Source organism: Planococcus citri, chromosome 2 (assembly GCF_950023065.1).
Source record: "Planococcus citri chromosome 2, ihPlaCitr1.1, whole genome shotgun sequence".
In the NCBI taxonomy this organism is placed as follows: Eukaryota; Metazoa; Arthropoda; class Insecta; order Hemiptera; family Pseudococcidae; genus Planococcus; species Planococcus citri.
In genome coordinates, this window is record NC_088678.1 from 11,443,383 (window position 1) to 11,462,899 (window position 19,517).

Sequence of the window (19,517 nt, forward strand, 5' to 3'; positions counted from 1 at the left end):
TACCCGCTCCAGTGACGCTATACTGACAATTACGAGTCCGATTACGATTACGAATTCGATACCAATATATTGCACCGCCTAATTGCCGAGTAGCTGAATTATTACGTAAATACGTAAGTGATGTGTAAATGTTATCTTACTGAGTACAATGATACATGAATACTTATTAAATAGGCCTCGTAGCTACTGTTTGCATGGTATCTTGGTGCAGTATGTATGCAAAGCACCAAGATACGTTTTTGACTAGATCAGTGATTTATTTTAGTATGTGCACATATATTTATTGACGTCTCGCGAGTCGATAGGATTATTTTATCGAGCTGACACTGATGGACGAACCACAGGTCACTCGGCTCCGAAGCGTCCCCCCCAATGGGTGAACCACAGGTTGCTGAGGGTCTGAAGCGTCTCCACAGATGGTCCATAGCTTAGTTCGACACTGATGGGTTGACCACGGAGCCATAGGTCAACAAATATTGGTCATGGTCCGAAGAGTTTCCTCGGTAATTCAGTTATATTGTGGCTAAAACACGATAGCCTGAGACAGTGATCTGTTAGGATTTATTGAGGCTAATTACGAATTATTTACGAGCCTAGCATGATCGATGAGTAGTACGTGTGTGTACTCAAACACGATTATTTTAATTACAGATCGATTATCACTCCATCCAAGCTCCAGCCAAGGTAGAACTCCGGACCTGACAACCTCAATTGATTTATTATTTTATGTTTTACACTATTGAGTATCTATGATTATCGCATGTTTATATTTCCTGACAATATTTGAAGGGCGGTTTTCCAAAAAGCGATAAGTCAAAAATCACGATTTCGAGATAAATGACGTGTTTAGTGCCCATTTGAAGCCATGATGCACTTGGAGTCTGCAACCTGTCCTGCATGTTGCATTAGGTCTACCTCAACACGTATGTGTGGGTTTTGCGATGTAACTCGAGCTCGCAGCGCTTCTGCGGCAGAAAAAGTAAACTGACTTATCGCCTTTTGGAAAAACAATTTTTCAGTTTTTCAATTATATGATAAAACCAGTGGTGCAAATCGATGTAAGTCAACTGTAAATCACGATACAAAAGCAGAAGACCAAAAAAAATCGATTACAAAAAAATTAACCTGTATTTTTAACAAAAATGATCCATTTTGGCAATCAAATAAAAACAAAAAGTACCTATATTACGGTACTATCTAAGTATTGAAAAAAAAAACAATTTTCACAGCTCTACTTCAACAAACACGAAATATTACAGTAGGTACAAAAAATGTAACCCATATTTTTGACATCGAATTCAAAGGTTCACTGGATGAATTGTGACTTATCGCGTTTTGGAAAAACGATTGCGATCTGCAACCTACGGAAAAGCTGAATTGCGAGTAAATAAATAGGTATTTTGGGTAGGTTAAGCATTAAATAGGTGAGATACGACCTATAGAACACAATGGCGTGAAAAACTCAATTTTCAAAAAAATTGACTTATCCACTTTTGGAAAACCGCCCTTTATTTATATTAATTAATTAATTAATACATAGTCGTTTTCTCCGCTATTGGCTATTTCCTGACTCAGACTGCGATTAATATTTTTATGCTCGAACTTAGGCGATCTTTTAGAGTAGCATTTAGTCGTATCTTTTACAAAGATGGCCTTTAAAAAATAGAGAAGGAGAGAGAAATGAACCAAAACCAAAAAAATTTTCACAACAATACTTACGGTACCTAACAATTTTTAGAATGTGAAAATTTTTCAGTATACCTACCTATCATCTTAATAATCGATTTTCATCAAATTCAAGTTGTCGCAAACAGCAGTAACTTTTCGGTTTTTTTCTGAGCTATTTTTTTTTTTTTTTTTTTTGAAAGTGACTTTTGAACTTGTAACTTGCGTCTTTCTTGATTTTTTATGTAAGTATTAGGCCTCGAATTGTGTTTGTCGGGGCTAAAGCGAAAAAAACACGATATTTTCGAAAACATCTCCTGTTTGAGGACCTACAATAACTCCTCTCCAGCGGGCATCTTCAGAGTTGAAATTTTTCAGGACAAATTTTTAACTCAAAATGAGGTCAGCAGCGAATTTAGTCAAAGCCACCTGCACACCTACCCATTCCAAGAATCAATACCTAAACTCAAAAACGATCGTTCTTCACAAGCCATAATAAAGTAGGTACTTACTTTATTAATTAAACTCCTTCAACTCGCATACAAATCACACCTATACGTGACATTCTTCATATCTGCAAACTACATATTACGTAAATTTTTACTTTTAAGCCTTCCCCGAATTACATAGACGTTGATGATTGATTATTAATGATATTTTTTTCTGTTTACTTAAAACAAGAGAGTCATTTCCCCCACTTCTTTTATATAGAAAAATCATAAACAAGATTTCAAATTCTGGTTCAGTTCGCGTGTTTTTATTCAAATTATATCACTTGACAAGTTAACATAAAACATGAGAAATTCTCATTTTATCTGAGGCGTAATTGTTCAGTATTGTTGTTTTCCGTTCAGTTTAAAAAATTTAATTTAAGCTTGGATTAGAGTACCTAAGTGGAACTCAGATAAGCATAATTTAACATTTCAAAATTTCACTTCCCAAATTGCTGCAGATTAAACTGAAAAATGTCGTTTTGCTTTTCAATTTTCATACTGTCGTTGATTTATAGCTGTGGACACGTGTTGAGTTTTCCAGATGGTAAATATAGACCCACGTTTTTTCATCAAATAGTTATAGTAGGTACATATTATATAAATTTTCCTCGTTTGAAGATGCGCATAGAAACATGTACTCGTCTTGTGGAAAGTCGACCAAAATTGTTGCGAAAATAATTGGAGGAAAAATAACAACTCCAGGTATGTATGTTTTTAAATTTTCAAAAAATATGTTGTCTGCGGCATTTTTGAGACGACTGCGAGGATGTTGAAATTATATAGCTAACAGTGACTTTAAACATATGCATAGGTGATTGGCCTTGGATGGTAGCAATTGGTTTTCGCTATCCTTCAAAACCTACTCGTCCACGATTCGCATGTGGAGGTTCTCTGATTTCTGATACTTGGATTCTAACAGCTGGTCATTGTGTGAGAAGTGTTGGAAAATCAACCCAGTAAGTTTTGCAAAAGGACAATGTTCATGAAAAAATTCAGATTTCATGTTCTGATATTACTTAGGTACCTAAGTAAGTACATTATTTATGATTAAATTTCTTTACATTGGCTTTTTTTGTACAAATTCTAGAACTGTGGCTCGAGTTGGAGAAATAGATTTGACCAAAGATTCAGCAACAGATATGCTAGTTGAAGAAATTATCCTTCATCCACGATATACATACAGCAGTCCATTTCTTAATGATATTGCCTTGTTGAAATTAAAAAATCCTGTCATTTTTACAAGTATGTGACAAAAATTTTTAAAAAATAAAAAAATCATGTCAGGTAAGAATTTAAAAAAAGTTCTTCAGTACATTATAAAACTCACGAGAGAGCCTTTCAAAATGACACTCTCAAATGTCCTAAAACCCCCGTAAACAAAATTTCAAATCCTGAAATTGATTTTTGGATTTATGCAAATTTTAAAAATCTGATTTTTAGCCTTTTTTGCGGAAATATACGTACCTAGTATTTTGAAAAAAGTGAGCTCATGTAATGTATAATGCCCTTGAAAGTTTTTTTTTTAATTTTTAAAAATTTTCAATAATTCAAAAATAAAATTGGGCATTTGAAATTTTGGTCCTGGGTGTTTTTAGAACTAATTTCGTTTAAATCAAATCGTACAGTGACAGTTCAAAAGGTTTCCTTGATAAGTAAGGTATTCTCACATGCTCTGAATTGTTTTACAGCAAAAATACGTCCTATTTGTTTACCAAAGCTGAATGAACATAAAGATGACAAGTTCTATGCCAATAAGCCCGCATCCATTGCTGGCTGGGGAGATACCCGATCAGGTCGGTACTTAGTACTTACTTAATATTTTAATTCAAGAGGTATTTCGATGGCAACCTCGTGTAAAAATACTTATCTAAGGTTGTGCCTTCTGCTTTTGCATTACCACCATATTCCCAATCTAACATGCTGCTCGAAAATCAAGTCAACATGGTTGACCAAAAATCTTGCATTCCGAAATTCAAACTGTCTCTTTTAAAGTCATCATTGATTGAATTTCAACTTTCAATATTACTTTTAAAATTTAGAAGTAATGTTGAAAGTTGAAATTTAAAATTGGACGAACATTTTTGTTCCTTAGTATACCTACAACTCTGAAATGAAACCAACAAGAACCAATAATGCGTTGGAGTACATAGTGTAACAACAAAATTACGAAAAAAGGTTCATTGGGAGAGGCTGAGCGATTAGAAGTGTGTTTTTTTTTCGAAGACTTTTTAATGTGTAATAGATTTTTCATTTCTAGGAGAGTGTAAGATGACCAACATTCTTTTGGAAGCTCAGGTCGATATGGTCGATCGAAAAACTTGCGCTCAAAATTACACTCGTTATCCGTATACAATTGATCAACGAGTATTGTGTGCCTCCAGGTTGGGACAAGATACCTGTCAAGTAAGTTTTTGCGATTGCGAGTGCACACAAGTATAAGAAAATTGCATGCGTCCTGTACGTACGTATTATGAGGACTGGGATAATATTCAATTATTTATAAGTATTGTTTTCAAACAGGGTGATTCTGGTGGGCCATTGATGATGCCGATTGAGAATTCTTATTACTTGATCGGAATCACATCATGTGGCAATGGATGTGCGAAAATCGGCTATCCTGGAGTTTATACCAAAGTTGGGTATTTTTCTGATTGGATCAGGTTGACTACTGGTATTGAAACGTAATTTATTCTGAATAACTGAGTTAATTCATTTGCTCAATTTTTATCGATATTTTTATTTGCACAATTTTCAGTATATGCTTTGAAACATTCGTAGTATATCATGTTGACTAAACTTTATTCTATTATTCTGTAGGAAAAGTAGGACCCATGTACAGGGTGCCCAGAAATATCGAGCACCCCAAAGAAAGTTTTTCATTTAAAATATACGTTGGCAACGTGAAATAGATGCATATGATTGGTGGAATGTTATCTCTCCAGTCCAACAACCAATCATGTGCTATCATTATTATCATTCACTATGACCAACCAAAGTATTTTAGTAGAAAACTTTTTTAGGGGTGCTCGATATTTCTGGGCACCCTGTTCTTATTACATACCTAGATGAGAATAAAACAACACTAAGCCATAAGGTTGCGGGTAAATGTAAGTATCTAGGTATAAGAGTACCTAGTTTTCAATTCATTGAACTTCGTCAAAAACAAACTACTTTACCTAATCATTGTAAAATAACGAAAATTATTAAGTAAGTAAATCTATTTGGGATATTTTGAAAGAGGAACTTGATAGAATTTTACCCGGAGGGCTAAATCCATCGAGTATTTTGGATACAACATTCAAAATGAGAAGAACATGAAAACGATACACATTTTGAAAAACAAAATCGTTTGTATGTATTAAGTTGATTAGTATACCTATGTATTTAAAACTCGCTTGTACTGCATCTCACTGCTTCGAATTACGGTATATAATGGAATTTACTACCTACGTAGATATCTGAAGCTATAAGAAAACAAAATACAATATTTTCCGCATTTTTCAACCACCTGTAGATGGAATCTGGGTTTAAATTGCGTAAGACCATTTCCCATTCGTGAATTGACCAATATTGCCAGTTATAAAAGTGTCTTCATAACTCATCTTCCGAAAAGTGACGAAAAAAAACTAGTTATTGAATCGATACGAATCCACATTTATAGGTAAACTGAATTACCTTGACATTGCTGTTTAAAGATTCGTTCACATTGGTGATCTGTTCTGCGAGTGATTCAATTCGCAGGTCGAAATTTTATTGACGTGGAAGAGATGTGGATGAGTAGGTCCCGGGTATATACGTTTTTTGGTGGTTTAGATGCTATGGGTTGATAGTAAACACTAGACAGTCATTGTAAAATACCTACGTACGAATTATGAATGGCGAGTGGCACTGGTTGAAATTTTGTGCTACTTTGAAAGCAGATGAATATCAGTCAGTTGATTATGTCGTTGTTATAAAGGTATTTATCAAGGAGTGCCTACAGTTCCTTAAATAGGTAAGTACCTACTATTTATTATGTAGATAACTTATTCGAATGCTTGTTTTTGTTTTCGTTTTGGCCTACCTCAATATTAGGGTAGATCGCGAAAAAAAAAATTTCGCAAGGTTTCGATCAATTAATTTAATAGAGATGTTCATTTCGATCTGTTGAAAGTCCCACAAAAAAATGTAGCTTCGGAGTTGCCTTTCGAGCAGATATAGAAATGGGTCCTCAAAGAAAGGATATTTTTGAAAAATTGCGTTTTTCTCGTTTTAGCCCCTGCCTAACCTGATTTGGGAAAAATTGCAAGCCCCAGATAGTATTTGAGATTTTGAGTCGACCTACGCCGTTGTTATCAAAATCCAAGATCACTTTTAAGGCTCTATACTAAATGCTTGAAAATTTGAAAATCGCTTATTTTTGGGTAAATTGTGTTTTGAAAATTTTTTCTTATCGAATATTTCACATTAATCAAGCTAAAATATCGAAAGATCACTTTCTGAAACTGGGAAAACATCTTGGAACTCAGTGGTACTAATTTTCTGACTATTAATTATTGTGGGTCATTCCACGACCCACCTCAATTCCACTAAGAAGTGGTAAAGGAGGGGGGGGGAGTCGACGATTTTTTAAACATTTTTTCTATGGAAAGACTTTTTGAAGGGATGACCAATGGCGCAAATCGCAACCCTCTAGCCCTTTCCTAAAGGCTGCTAAGGGGTGTCAAGTTTTCAGTGAACTTGAAATATCATCCATTTCAGCAGTGGATTACTCGATAACCGCGATACTTTTTACCAAAATGGGACTTTTTCCCATAATTAGGGGTTTTGAAAGGCTTTTTGGTGATATCGTAAAAATCAGTGTTGCCACTTTTTTTCGTACGAAAAATTAGCTCAAAAAGTTTCAAAACGTAGTTTTCACATCTTCCGACTCTCAAAAATTCTGAAAAAAATATATTATAGACAACTTTTCATGCTGAACAACATATTAAAAAATTGGGATGGCATTATCTCGTAAAGTCGATTTAAAAAAATTGAAAGTTATCGAAAAATGCAATTTTTTGATTTAAAACAAGAAAAAAAGTTTTGATTGGTGAAGTTGACCCATTTGACCTCTATTTTTACGTATCTGTTGAAAAAGTTGAAAAAACCCTTTGACCCGATGAAATGAACTCATCACAAAAAAATCAAAAATCGAAAAAATTCAATTTTCAATTTCAAACGTCAAAAAAAGTTTAAATTTAATAAGTTGTCTTATTTTGACCTTTTTCTGACGTATTTCATGAAAAAGTTGATAAAAGTTACACTCACAACAAAAAAAATAATAATTCGTTTATTTTTGAATCTTTTCGAATTTTGATTTTTTTGGGAGGAGTTGATTTCATCGAGTGAAAGGGGTTTTTCAACATTTTCAACAGATACGTAGAAATAGGGGTCAAATGGGTCAACTTCACCAATCAAAACTTTTTTTCTTGTTTTAAATCAAAAAATTGCATTTTTCGATAACTTTCAATTTTTTTAAATCGACTTTACGAAATAGTGCCATCCCAATTTTTTAATATATTGTTCAGCATGACAAGTTCTCTATAATATATTTTTTTCAGAATTTTTGAGAGTAGGAACGATATGAAAACAACGTTTTGAAATTTTTCGAGCTAATTTTTCGTACGAAAAAAAGTGGCAACACTGATTTTTATGATATCACCAAGCAGCCTTTCAAAACCCCTAATTATGGGATAGAGTCCCATTTTGGTAGGTATCGCGGTTTTCGACTAATCCACTGCTGAAATGGATGATATTGTAGGTTCACTGAAAACTTTGACACCCCCTGGCTGTCTTTAAAAATGTGCTAGAGGGCTGCGATTTGCGCCATTGGTCATCCCTTCAGAAGGTTTTTCCCACAGGAAAATTTTCAAAAAAAATCGCCGGCCACCCTTTTACCACTTCGTGGTCGAGTTGACGTGGAATGAGCCTTGTGAATTTCAAAAAATTGAAAAAATTTTCCAAGTTTTAAAAAATTGGCAGCAATTCGTTCCAAAATATTATTTTTCCAGTTTAAAAAATATCCTTCGATGTTTTGGGGATAATTAAGGCAAAATATTCGAGAAGAAAATATTTTCAAAATACGAATTTACTCTGTAATAAGCGAAGAGTGGAGGGGAAGGCAAGTGAGTAAAATTCGTGGATTATTTTAATATACCATCCAGCAAAATTTCTGAACATAATGTGACCATTGCGGGGACATTTTAATAAAAACCAAGCGTCTGAGAATTTTTTGAAAAAATGAAATTGTTGTAGGCAAGATGGCGAATTTCAAAATTAATGAAAATTTTGTTCAATTTTTACACATAAAACAGTTTGAAGTTAAATTCTGGCTGGGATAATCTCAGTAAGGCGTATGTTTCTGACTTTAAATTGTGTCACTGAATTTTTATTTTAGATGAAAAATGATAAATTTTTGAGAGGCAAGTTGACAAAGTTGGCGAATAAAGTATTTTACATGTTCTGGAGCTAGTATAAGTTGACTTTGTGAGTATGTAAATAGCTTGGGACATAGAGTGAACCTTTGGCTTCAAGAATATCAATTCAGTTGGTCAAAAAATTGAAAATTTTCTGTAAAAAAAATTGCTAGTGAAGGCAAGATGGAAAAATCAATTTGAGCCCCAAAATTATGAATTTTCTTCAAAATTTGAAATTTTTTTGACAAGCTGTTCGAGCATTTTTGAAGCCAAAGGGTTACTCTATACGTCAAGCCATCAGTATATCCACGAAATCAACTTTTGTTGGCTCCAGGACATATTAAATCCTTACTTAGTTCGCCAACTTGCTTTCCCTTCCACATCACTGAAAGAACCAGATGAGTCAAAAATTTTAAAAAATGAGTTCAGGGTCGAATTAATTCAGATTTTGAAAAAAAAAAACGATTTTTTTGCAATAAAGACAGCCTTTAAAAAATAGAAAAGGGAGAGAAATGAGCCGAGACAAAATCTGAGGCAAAAGGAAGACAATTTCAACATTAATTATGTACAAGAATGAAAAAATTGTTCATCACAAAAAGAGTGACCTGATTTTTCAATTCGTTGATTTTTTTTATTATGCCTCGAATTGAGTTTACAGGATGTTGTGTGATATATTTCCAGTCATACTTTTGTGAAATTCAAATTCTTTACAAAATTGGAGCATTCTGATACTTTAAAATGCCACAACACAAAAGTTAAAAAAGTGACTTATCCGGTTCTTTTCGTGTACTTAATTTTCAAGTGGGTTACAAATTTTCAAACCGGTCAGTAGAACCCTAAAAGTAGTCTTGGATTTTGATGGCAATGACCAAGGTCACTGGTCAACGAAGAATCTCAAATCTATCTTCTGAAACTTGGCTGTTTTTCCAATACTGGTTGGTTCGTGGCTAAAGCGAAAAAAAAACATAATTTTTTTGAAAACACATTCTTTTTGAGGTTCAATATCTCCTTTCCAGGGGATACCTTCAGAGCTAAAAATTTTTCTGGCCAACTTTCAACTCGACAAAATGAGGTCAGCAGTGAATTTAGTCAACCCCCTCCCCGCTCACCTACCTACCCGCAGAGCCAATACCTAAATTCGAAAACGATTATTAGTCATAATAAAGTACTTTTTTCATCAATTAAACTCCTTCAACTCGCATACTAAGCACATTCATCATACGTGACATTCTCCATATCTTCAAAATTATAGGTACCTCTACCTACCTACACATTACAAATTACGTAAATTCCTACTTTTCAACCTTCCCGGAATTGTATAGACTTTGATGATTATTAGTGAAATTTTTTTCTGTTTACTTAAAACAAGAGAAGTCATTTCCCCCACTTGTTATTTATTTGTAGAGAAATCATAAACAAGATTTCAATTCTAGTTCAGTTCGTGTCGTTTTATTCAAATCATATCACTTAACATAAAACATGAAATTCTCATCTCATCTGAGGCGTAATTGTGACGAGTATTGTTGTTTTCACTTCGGTTTAAAAAAAATTATATGCAAGCTTGGATTAGAGTAAGTTGAACTATAAAATAAGAATAATTTTAAATTTCAAAATTTCATTTGTCAAATTGTTGCAGATCAGACTGAAAAAATGTCGTTTTGCTTTTCCATTTTCACACTATCGTTAATTTATAGCTGTGGCCACGTGTTGAGTTATCAAGATGGTAAATATACCCACGTCTTCGCAAATAGAATAAAATTATTAAGATGTTGAAAAATTATCAAATAAGCTAGAGTACTTTCATAAATTATTTTTCTCGTTTGATAGACAGAATTTCGTGTCAAACGCCGGACAATCATTTAGGAAGATGCATAGTTCTGGCAGAATGCCCATATTTACACGAATTAGTAATGTCAGATCCGCTAAATTCGCAGACCGCAGATTTTATACGAAAGTCACGTTGTGGAATGGAAAACAATTCGCCAAAAATTTGCTGTAGTCATTCTGATTTGAGAAAGCCCCATTCGTTTTATCCAACACGTGCATGGATAACCTCACCTTCGTGGATTACAAAGAGTAGCAGTAAACCTACCAGTGTAGAAAGTACGAATAGAAATGCTTACTCGTTTTGTGGAAAGTCGACCAAAATCATGGCGAAAATAATTGGAGGCAAAAGTACAACTCCAGGTATGTTTTTAAATCTTTAAAAAGATTGTTCGCATCATTTTTGAGATGAATGTAAGGATGCTGAAATAATAATAGGTAGGTAATAGTGACTGTACACATGCACAGGTGATTGGCCTTGGATGGCAGCTATTGGTTTTCGATATCCTTCAAAACCTCGTCCAGAATTCTTATGCGGAGGCACTCTGATTTCTGATACTTGGATTCTAACAGCTGGTCATTGTGTGAGAAGTGTTGGAAAATCAACCCAGTAAGTTTTGCAAAAGTACTTCGTTCGCGAAAAAAATTCAGATTTTATGTTCTGATAGGTACTGCATATTTTTACGATCAACGTTTCTTTACATTGGCTTTATTTGTGCAAATTCCAGAACTGTGGCTCGAGTTGGAGAAATCGATTTGACCAAAGATTCAGCAACAGATATGCCAGCTGAAGAAATTATCGTTCATCCACAATTTACCTTTAGTCCATTGCTTAATGATATTGCCTTGTTGAGATTAAGAAATCCTGTTACTTTTACAGGTATGTGACAAAAATAAAATTAAAATTAAAAAAAAAAAATTTTAAAATATGTCAAGACGTAAGGATTTTAAAAAAGTTCTTTGGTACATTTTAAAGCTCACGAGAGAACCTTTCAAATGACTCTCTCCGATTTGAACGAAACCAAACTACATTGAAAGAACATGTCCTAAGACCTTCGGAACCAAAATTTCAAATGCTGAAATTAATTTTTGGAATTTTGAAAATTTTTAAAATGTAAAAAAAACTGTTTCAAGAATGATTTTTAATTTTTTTCGAGAAAATATATATATATTTTTTTGTTTTTTGAGAAAACAAAACTAGTGTAAATTGAATGCCCTTAAAAAATTGTTCTTTTTCAAAATTCATTGAAATTTTCAAAAATTCAAAAATAAATCGTTTTCGACCTGATAGTTCAAAACGTTTCCTTGTAGGTAAGAACAGTAGGTACCTATTCTCACATGCTCTGAATTTTATTGTTTTACAGCAAAAATACGTCCTATTTGTTTACCAAAGCTGAATGAATATAAAAATGACAAGTTCTATGCCAATAAATCCGCATCTATTGCTGGCTGGGGATATACCCGATCAGGTCAGTGAATATAGTACGAGTATTTCAATTCAAGATGTGTTTTAATGGCAGCCTCGTGTAAATAAAATATCTAAGGTTGTGCCTTCTGTCTCTACAGTACCACCATCTAACCGATCTAACATTCTGCTCGAAGCTCAAGTTGACATGGTTGACCAAAAAACTTGCATTTCGAAATTCAAACTGTCTCCTTTGAAGTCATTATTGATTGATGATCGAGTTCTGTGTGCAGGTAGACGATACGTGGATTCTTGCCAGGTACCTATGTAATTTATTTTGAATAGATAATTATTTAGATTTCTTCAGTATAGATGAGTTATTAATGGATTTTTTTTCAATAGGGCGATTCAGGTGGACCTCTGGTCTTATCAGTGTCAGCTTCGTATTACTTGATTGGAATTGTTTCTTATGGAATTGGCTGTGCTAGTCCTTTCTATCCTGGAATATATACCAAAGTAGCTTACTTTCTTGACTGGATCAAGTACACGACAGGAATTGAATTTTAAAAGTTTTGGAGATTTTTACGATCATTTATGCAACTTTCCATCATCTTGGCATATCAAGTGAAAAAAATAATAGTTAGGTATATGGAAGTTCATTGTGACTGACCAACGGAAAAAGAGCACAGGGTGAGAGCTAATGAAGACAAAGTGGAAAGTGATGTCAACTGTGAAAAAAAAGGCGAATAAATGAACCATGGAAACTTATTCTCGCATTATTTTGTTATACATCTATTCAATCTTAAGAGAATTGTGATAAATTGTAGGTGAACGATTATAGCTCTGAAAAGGTGTTTTTTCAATTTTTTTCTATGTAATTAGTAATTTACTCGTATAATGTTTTAGGTAATACTTGATGTTGGTCTCCCAACTCTTTGATAGCATTTTTCGATGCCAAAATTGAAAAAAAAAATTATTCATCATGAACTTTCAACAAAAGGACTTGAAAATGATGACCGATCCCATCTACAGATGGCTCCAATCTGATCTACATTGATGGAATCAGTTTCTTCGATAATGATTTTTTTCTTCTTTTTTTTTTGAAGATTTGGCAGATTCAAGGAGCTCCTACACAATCGTTACCCTCCCCCCTCCAAATAAAAAATATCCGCTGCTATTTTCAGTAAATTTTTTGTCATGTAAGTACATACTTGTACTTGTATTTCTAGATATTTCTCATTTTCTTCCCTTAAAGACTGCATTTCACTATCAATAAAAAAATTTAAAGACCTGTCAAATTTGACAAAGAAAAAATTTTAGGTACCTACTTCAAATTGATGAAATTTTGGTAAAATTCACTAAAACTGCAAGAAAAAGTGTTGACCAAAAAAACGCTCCAAGTCTAAAAAGCCTTTGAAACGTGCTTTAAAATCAAAATAACTTAACGTCATCAAACTTTTTTCTTTTTTCATATATTTAATGCTTTTACTGTTGATGAAACTTTTGTAAAATTTACTAGGATTGAGCGAGAATTGCATGAAAAAAATTGTTGAAATTTTTTTCAGCACATGTTGAGAGTCAACATTTTGCTCAAGTAGGTGTATATCCTTCTTTCAATAATCCAAAGTTTTGCACAAATACGACTATAGAATTACATACTTATGCTATCTTTTAATAAACGAATGACCTCACTTCTAGTTTTTGAGCGATATAGCCAGAGGTGTGCTGAACGGTGAGAGGTCCAAACCCCCCCCCTCCGGTCCCTTGAAAATTTAGGTGACAAGTTGGGAAATTTGGGAGAGTTAAAAAAAGAAATTGTGCACCTAAGCAGGGGAAATTTAAGAATTACCAAAAAATGGATTCTTACTTCTTAAATAATAATTATGAATTTTCAAAAGTTTTCGCTCTCGCTTCACTCGGGCCAGGTCATTGACTTTTCAAAGGTCTCTCCATCAAATGCATTCCAGTCAAAATTACCAGAAAGTTCCAACTTCTGCTGAAAGAAATATCAAAAAAATGTCTTATTTCTCGCCGAAAATTCGGAGACATTAATTTCCTTTTTTTTTGCCATTTTCCCAAAATTGGTTGTTTTTCAAAATAAAAAAATTGCTTATGTCCAGGAAAAAATGAAGAATTATGAATTAGGTATGGAATGCTTTTCCCTGGCCTTGCTGGGGCCCCATTCATCATTTTAAAAATATTATAATTTCCTAAAAAAAAAAAACTGAAAATGCTACAGCCATCAAAACCAACTTTTTGCATCATCAAAAACTCAAGAATGATTTTGTTTTAAGTATCGAAATGATCAATTTTTTACAGCATTTGTCTTCGTTTTACTCGGGCTGATAATTTTCCTTTTTTTTCCTGACCAAAGTTGGAGGATTGAAAAATTGCCTTCTATCACATCGAACATAATGTTTGTTTTACTTTTGAAAAATTATCAATTTTTCAAACCTTTTGCCCTCGCTTTGTTCGGGTCTTTTGGTACCTATTTTTGTAAATATTTTATTTCTTGAAAACTATTTTTGAGATTCTTAAATGTTGAAGCAATGAAAATCAACTTTTTGTATCAGTTATTTTACTTTTCAAATTATCAATGTTTTCAAAGCTTTCGCTCTTGATTCACTGGAGCTGATTTGAATTCTACTGGGCAATTTTTCAAACAATTTCAATAATGAAAATATCAACTTCAGAAATAATTTAAGAAATATATAGGTATAACCAAATCAACACTTACAAAATAACGAAAAAAAAAAATGCAAAATTTCATTCAAAAACACCCACCAAAAAGCACGAAATTTTGGCTTTGAAAATTCATACATTAAAAATAATTGTTTTGTACCTCACAAATTGATTGTAAATTTTCTGAAGCTTTCGCCCTGATATTTTCGCTCGAGCAAAATCAATAATGTCTGTTCTCGTTTCCAAAAGGGGGGGGGGAATGAAGAGTCTGGAATAAAAAGTTGGGATAACCTGGCGAAAGAAACTTGGAAATCCCCCTCCCTCCACGACATATTACTTCGTCACGCCTCTGGATATAGCAATCGAAGTTGTGGCATTGAACCAATAACGTGAATGGATACGTTAAATAAATTTGTGCGGAAATTTGCGCTACAAGAAGTAGACACGTTTTAAACTTTATTAGTTGTAAGGTTGGTGTGTTTAAATGATCATCTTGCGTTTTTTGAACTGACTCAAATTGTCACAAAAAAAAAAGTTCTGTATCTTGAGTTGGGTAAGTACATACCTATTACCTTACCTACTCACATGAATATTCACCTGTTAGCTGTAAGCTACGTATTAATCAATGAAAACCTAATACCTATTTATAGTGTTTACATAGGAATTCCCCACGATATAGCTTACCAATTTTTAGTTACAATAAGTAATATTTTTCAAATTCAAGATTAAATTTCAGTGTTGTTTTTTTTAAATTACAAATTGTTTAATTTTTTCCAAGTTCTGTTAATTTTTTTTCACGCAGATAAATTCAAAAATGTCACGCCTGGCGTCATTGATTGTTCTCATACTTTACAGTACCACATTATGTAATACCTCTCATCAACAAATAGTAGGACAGAATGGTAAATTTTTTTTGCATATTTTGTTAACTTATACGATTAGTTCACTCAATTGCAAGATCGTTTTTCAAATGATCATTTAATAAAATGATGAATAAGTAGGTATAGAGAGAGGTATCCACCTTATTATGATACGTACGTATTATTCGAAAGAATCAAATTTTTAACTTCAGAACCATTTCTATTTTCCTTTTCAAAAGATACGCTCTGTAAAGCATCAGATGTTCAAGAGAGAAACTGTACAACTACTGGGACTCCTCCAGATACTCGATCAAGCAGCACTGATCACTCAAGAGGTCACTCTAACCATGTAGCAAAAAATTTCTCCAAATGTGGTCAATCATCTACAATGCTACCTCGAAAAATCTTAGGTGGATATCATGTCCAGTCAGGTAAGTTTTACAACTACCTATTTGAGTAAATATTGATTTAAAACGACGAAAAATTGATCTACCTACTTAGGTATAGATATGTACTTGATGCTGATTCTTTAACCAGGTGATTGGCCTTGGATTGTAGCCTTGGGATATCGTAGAGGTACAAATACAACTATATTATGGCAATGCGAAGGTACCCTGATTTCAGATACTTGGGTTATTACAGCTGCTCACTGCGTTCAAGGGATGGGAAGTCTCGTTTTGTAAGTTTTTAAGCATTCACCTATACCAATAGTATTATTTAAAAAACAAAAAATAGGATGGGAAGGTGTGCTTATACCTTAACGATTATTTTTAGAACAACTGTTCGTGCGGGAGATTTAGATTTGAATGATGAAGTTAAAGATGGAGCCTCGCCTGTAGATATCAAAGTGAGCCAAAGCATTGTTCATCCGGAATTCTTAACCAGACCACCCATAAATGACATAGCTTTATTACGTTTAAATAGTTCGATTAAGTTTAATGGTAAGATGACAATTTTTCCCTCAATTTTCTACGTATTATTTTGATTGCGATTTATTCAGGAAAAGAATTAGTCAACTCTCAAAAGAGCTGACTTGCGATTGTTAGCTGACATGAAACCTATCTGGATCCAAGTTCAAGTTTTTTTCTTCTATTTAGAAAACATCAGTGCAATTTGTCTGCTCAATAAAGAGGAATATAAAAGTGATAAGGTTTACGAACGAAAAATACCATATTATGTTGTTGGATGGACGCTCGCATACACACAGCAAGGTAAGTGAGATAATGGAAGAGAGTTATCCAAATATTTACCTAATACCTACTCATTATGGGACATTCAAGATGAAATGCAAACAATCTATCTAATGCTAAGAACAATTTAATTTTTAGAAAGCTCGAGATCAAAAATGATACAGGAATTTGAAGTGGAAATAGAAGATGTGAAAACTTGTTCTGAAAAATATAAGTCTGAAGGATATCATGACAAGACGCTGATTAATGAGAGAGTGCTGTGTGCAAATCATCATTATCACAATAAGGATTCTTGTTATGTGAGTATACATACTAAGTACACAATGTAACTTAACTTATATGTAGGTAGGTAAGTAGTACATACATAATTATGACTCTAGTGAAATTGACTACCTATTTTTGTTTGGCTTTGGCAGACTGATTCTAAAGGTCCAATGATGATACCGCACAATGGCAGCATTTATTTGGCTGGAATTTCATCGTATGGACTAAAATGTTCTCATTTACCTGCGGTCTATACCAGGGTAGCATACTTCACCGATTGGATCAGAAATACTACAGGAATTTAAATCCAGTGAATACAATAGTGATAATATTAGATCGAAAAGGGTGATGTGATGAAGAGGGAGTATAGGTATAGACGAAATTAGGTGGATAGATAAAAATATGGTTTCTGTTACATTTATATTTTTTCAAAAAATAAATTACGTTCTTATGCACTCATTTTTTAATCTATTGTTCTAATTCGGAATAATTACGCAGGCACTGAAAAAGTTTTAAAAATAGGTAGGTACTTACTTGAAATAATAAAAAAAACTAGACAGAGCTGTAATAGTGTGCGTAGCCTATTTATTTAGGTAACAACGTGGTTTTGAAAAAAAAAAACATAACAAAATTTCAAAAAAAGACGCAACTACGAAAAAAAAAACACAACGCGACTTTAAAATAATAAGCACATTGCGGTTTTGAAAAAAAATCACCACACAATTTTGAAAAAAAGCACAACGTAAAATTTCGAAAATAGAACGCGATTTTGAAAAAAAAGCACATCGCCATTTTCAAAAAAAAGCACAACGCAAATTTGAAAAAAAGCGATTGGGATTTTGAAAGCACAATGAAATTTAAAAAGAAAAAAGTAGTTTGGAAAAAAAGCACAACGAGATCTTTTTAAAAAAACACGCTACGCAATTTTAAAAAAGAATCACAACGCAATTTTGAATGTAAAACAACCTGATTTTGAAACAAAAAAATCAATTTTGGAAAAAAGCACAACACAATTCTGAAAAAACTGCGCAACACGATTATGAAAAAGAAGCACAACGCGATTTCAAAATAAAAGCACAACGCAATTTTTAAAAAAAGCACAACGCGACTACGCGATTTTGAGAAAATAAGCACAACGCAATTTTGAAAAAAAAAAAACAATGCAATTATGGAAAAAACGTGATTTTGAGAAAATGCACAACACGATCTTGGAAAACGTGATTATGAAAAAAAAGCACAACGCAATTTCGGAAAAAAACCGGACATTGAGAAAAATCACAATGCGCTCAACGCAATTTTGAAAGTTAAACAACCTGATTTTGAAAAAAAAACTCAATTTTGGAAAAAGCACAACACAATTATGAAAAAACCGCGCAAGTCGATTTTAAAAAAGAAGAACAATGCAATTTTGAAATAAAAACACAATGCAATTTTTAAAAAAAGCACAACACGATTTTGAGAAAATGCACCACCCGATTTTGGAAAACGCAATTTCGGAAAACGAGATTATGAAAGTGATTTTGAAAAGAAGAGCACAACGCGATTTCGGAAAAAAGCGCAATGCGATTTCAAAACAAAAACACAACACGATTTTAAAGAAAAAGCACTATGCAATTTTGGAAAAAAAACAACGCAATTTTGAAAAAAAATGCACAATGCAATTTTGGAAAGAGCACAACGTGCAGAAAAAAGCACAACGCGATTTCAAAAAAAAGCACAACGTGATTTCAAAAAAAAAGCACAACGCGATTTTAAAGAAAAAGCACTACACAATTTTGAAAAAAAAACAACGCGATTTTGAAAAAAATGCACAACGCGATTTTGAAAAAAATGCACAACGCGATTTTGGAAAGAAGAGCACAACGCGCAGAAAAACGCACAACATAATTTTAAAAAAAAACACCGAGATTTCGGGGAAAAAAGCACAACATGATTTTGAAAAGAAAGCACACCTCTATTAATGCGATTATGAAAAAAATGCACAACGTGATTTCTGAAAAGAAAGCTCAACCTGATTTCTGAAAAAAACTACAACGCGATTTCAAAAAAAAGCACCACCAGATTTTGGAAAGAAAGCACGCCATTTTGAAAAAAAAGCACAACGCATTTTTGGAAAGAAAGGCACAACACGATTATGAAAACAAAAGCACTATGCAATTTCAGAAAAAAAAGCACAACGCAATTTCAAAAAAAAAAAGCACAACGCGATTTTAATACAAAAACTAGAGATTTTGGAAAAAAAAGCACAACATGATTTTGAAAAGAAAGCTCAACGCGATTATGATGAAAAAGCATATCCAGATTCCAGAAAAAAAAGCACAACGCAATTTCAAAAAAAAGCACAGCGGGATTTAAAAAAAAAAACACCACACAATTTCGGAAAAAAAGCACAACGTGATTTCAAAAAAAAAGGCACAACAAAAAAGCACAACACAATTTTAAAAAAAAACACCACACAATTTCAGAAAAAAAGCACAACGCAATTTCAAAAAAAAGGCACACAACGCGTTTTCAAAAAAAAAAGGCACAACGGGATCATGAAAAAAAAACAAGGTGAAAACAAAACGCGATTTTGAAAAAAAAAAACACAACTGGATTTTGAAAAAAGCACAACACGATTTTGAAAAAAGCACAACGCAATTTTGAAAAAAGCACAACGCGATTTTGAAAAAAGCATAACGCGATTCAAATCGAGT

The 19,517-nt window shown here is 33.2% G+C and overlaps 3 protein-coding genes across 7 annotated transcripts; all 3 read left to right on the top strand.

The window, feature by feature from the left end:
* The first annotated feature begins 2,321 nt into the window (after positions 1–2,321).
* Positions 2,322–4,923, top strand: LOC135834622 (venom protease-like). The gene is made up of 7 exons (XM_065348559.1): positions 2,322–2,703; positions 2,778–2,861; positions 2,971–3,115; positions 3,247–3,401; positions 3,848–3,952; positions 4,417–4,562; positions 4,680–4,923. Exons 1-7 carry the CDS (start codon positions 2,631–2,633, stop codon positions 4,842–4,844), a joined length of 873 nt encoding a protein of 290 aa, XP_065204631.1. The 5' UTR covers positions 2,322–2,630; the 3' UTR covers positions 4,845–4,923.
* A 988-nt stretch (positions 4,924–5,911) lies between these two features.
* LOC135834619 (venom protease-like) lies at positions 5,912–12,679 on the top strand. Of its 4 annotated transcripts, none has more exons than XM_065348553.1 (9): positions 5,912–6,153; positions 10,001–10,167; positions 10,233–10,319; positions 10,424–10,783; positions 10,889–11,030; positions 11,149–11,300; positions 11,785–11,889; positions 11,987–12,144; positions 12,228–12,679. In XM_065348553.1, the coding sequence occupies exons 3-9, from the start codon at positions 10,247–10,249 to the stop codon at positions 12,390–12,392; spliced, it is 1,155 nt and encodes a 384-aa protein (XP_065204625.1). In that variant the 5' UTR covers positions 5,912–6,153; positions 10,001–10,167; positions 10,233–10,246; the 3' UTR covers positions 12,393–12,679. The 4 variants fall into 4 exon arrangements, with proteins under 4 accessions (XP_065204625.1, XP_065204626.1, XP_065204627.1 ...); XM_065348554.1 differs by having other exon boundaries at positions 10,030–10,167; XM_065348555.1 differs by lacking the exon at positions 10,001–10,167.
* A 2,189-nt stretch (positions 12,680–14,868) lies between these two features.
* On the top strand, positions 14,869–17,276 carry LOC135834642 (venom protease-like). 2 transcript variants are annotated; one of them, XM_065348573.1, is made up of 8 exons: positions 14,869–15,060; positions 15,286–15,409; positions 15,607–15,798; positions 15,905–16,046; positions 16,142–16,308; positions 16,465–16,578; positions 16,696–16,856; positions 16,974–17,276. In XM_065348573.1, exons 2-8 carry the CDS (start codon positions 15,322–15,324, stop codon positions 17,124–17,126), a joined length of 1,017 nt encoding a protein of 338 aa, XP_065204645.1. In that variant the 5' UTR covers positions 14,869–15,060; positions 15,286–15,321; the 3' UTR covers positions 17,127–17,276. The 2 variants fall into 2 exon arrangements, with proteins under 2 accessions (XP_065204645.1, XP_065204644.1); XM_065348572.1 differs by having other exon boundaries at positions 14,870–15,060; positions 15,310–15,409.
* Positions 17,277–19,517: the final 2,241 nt, after the last annotated feature.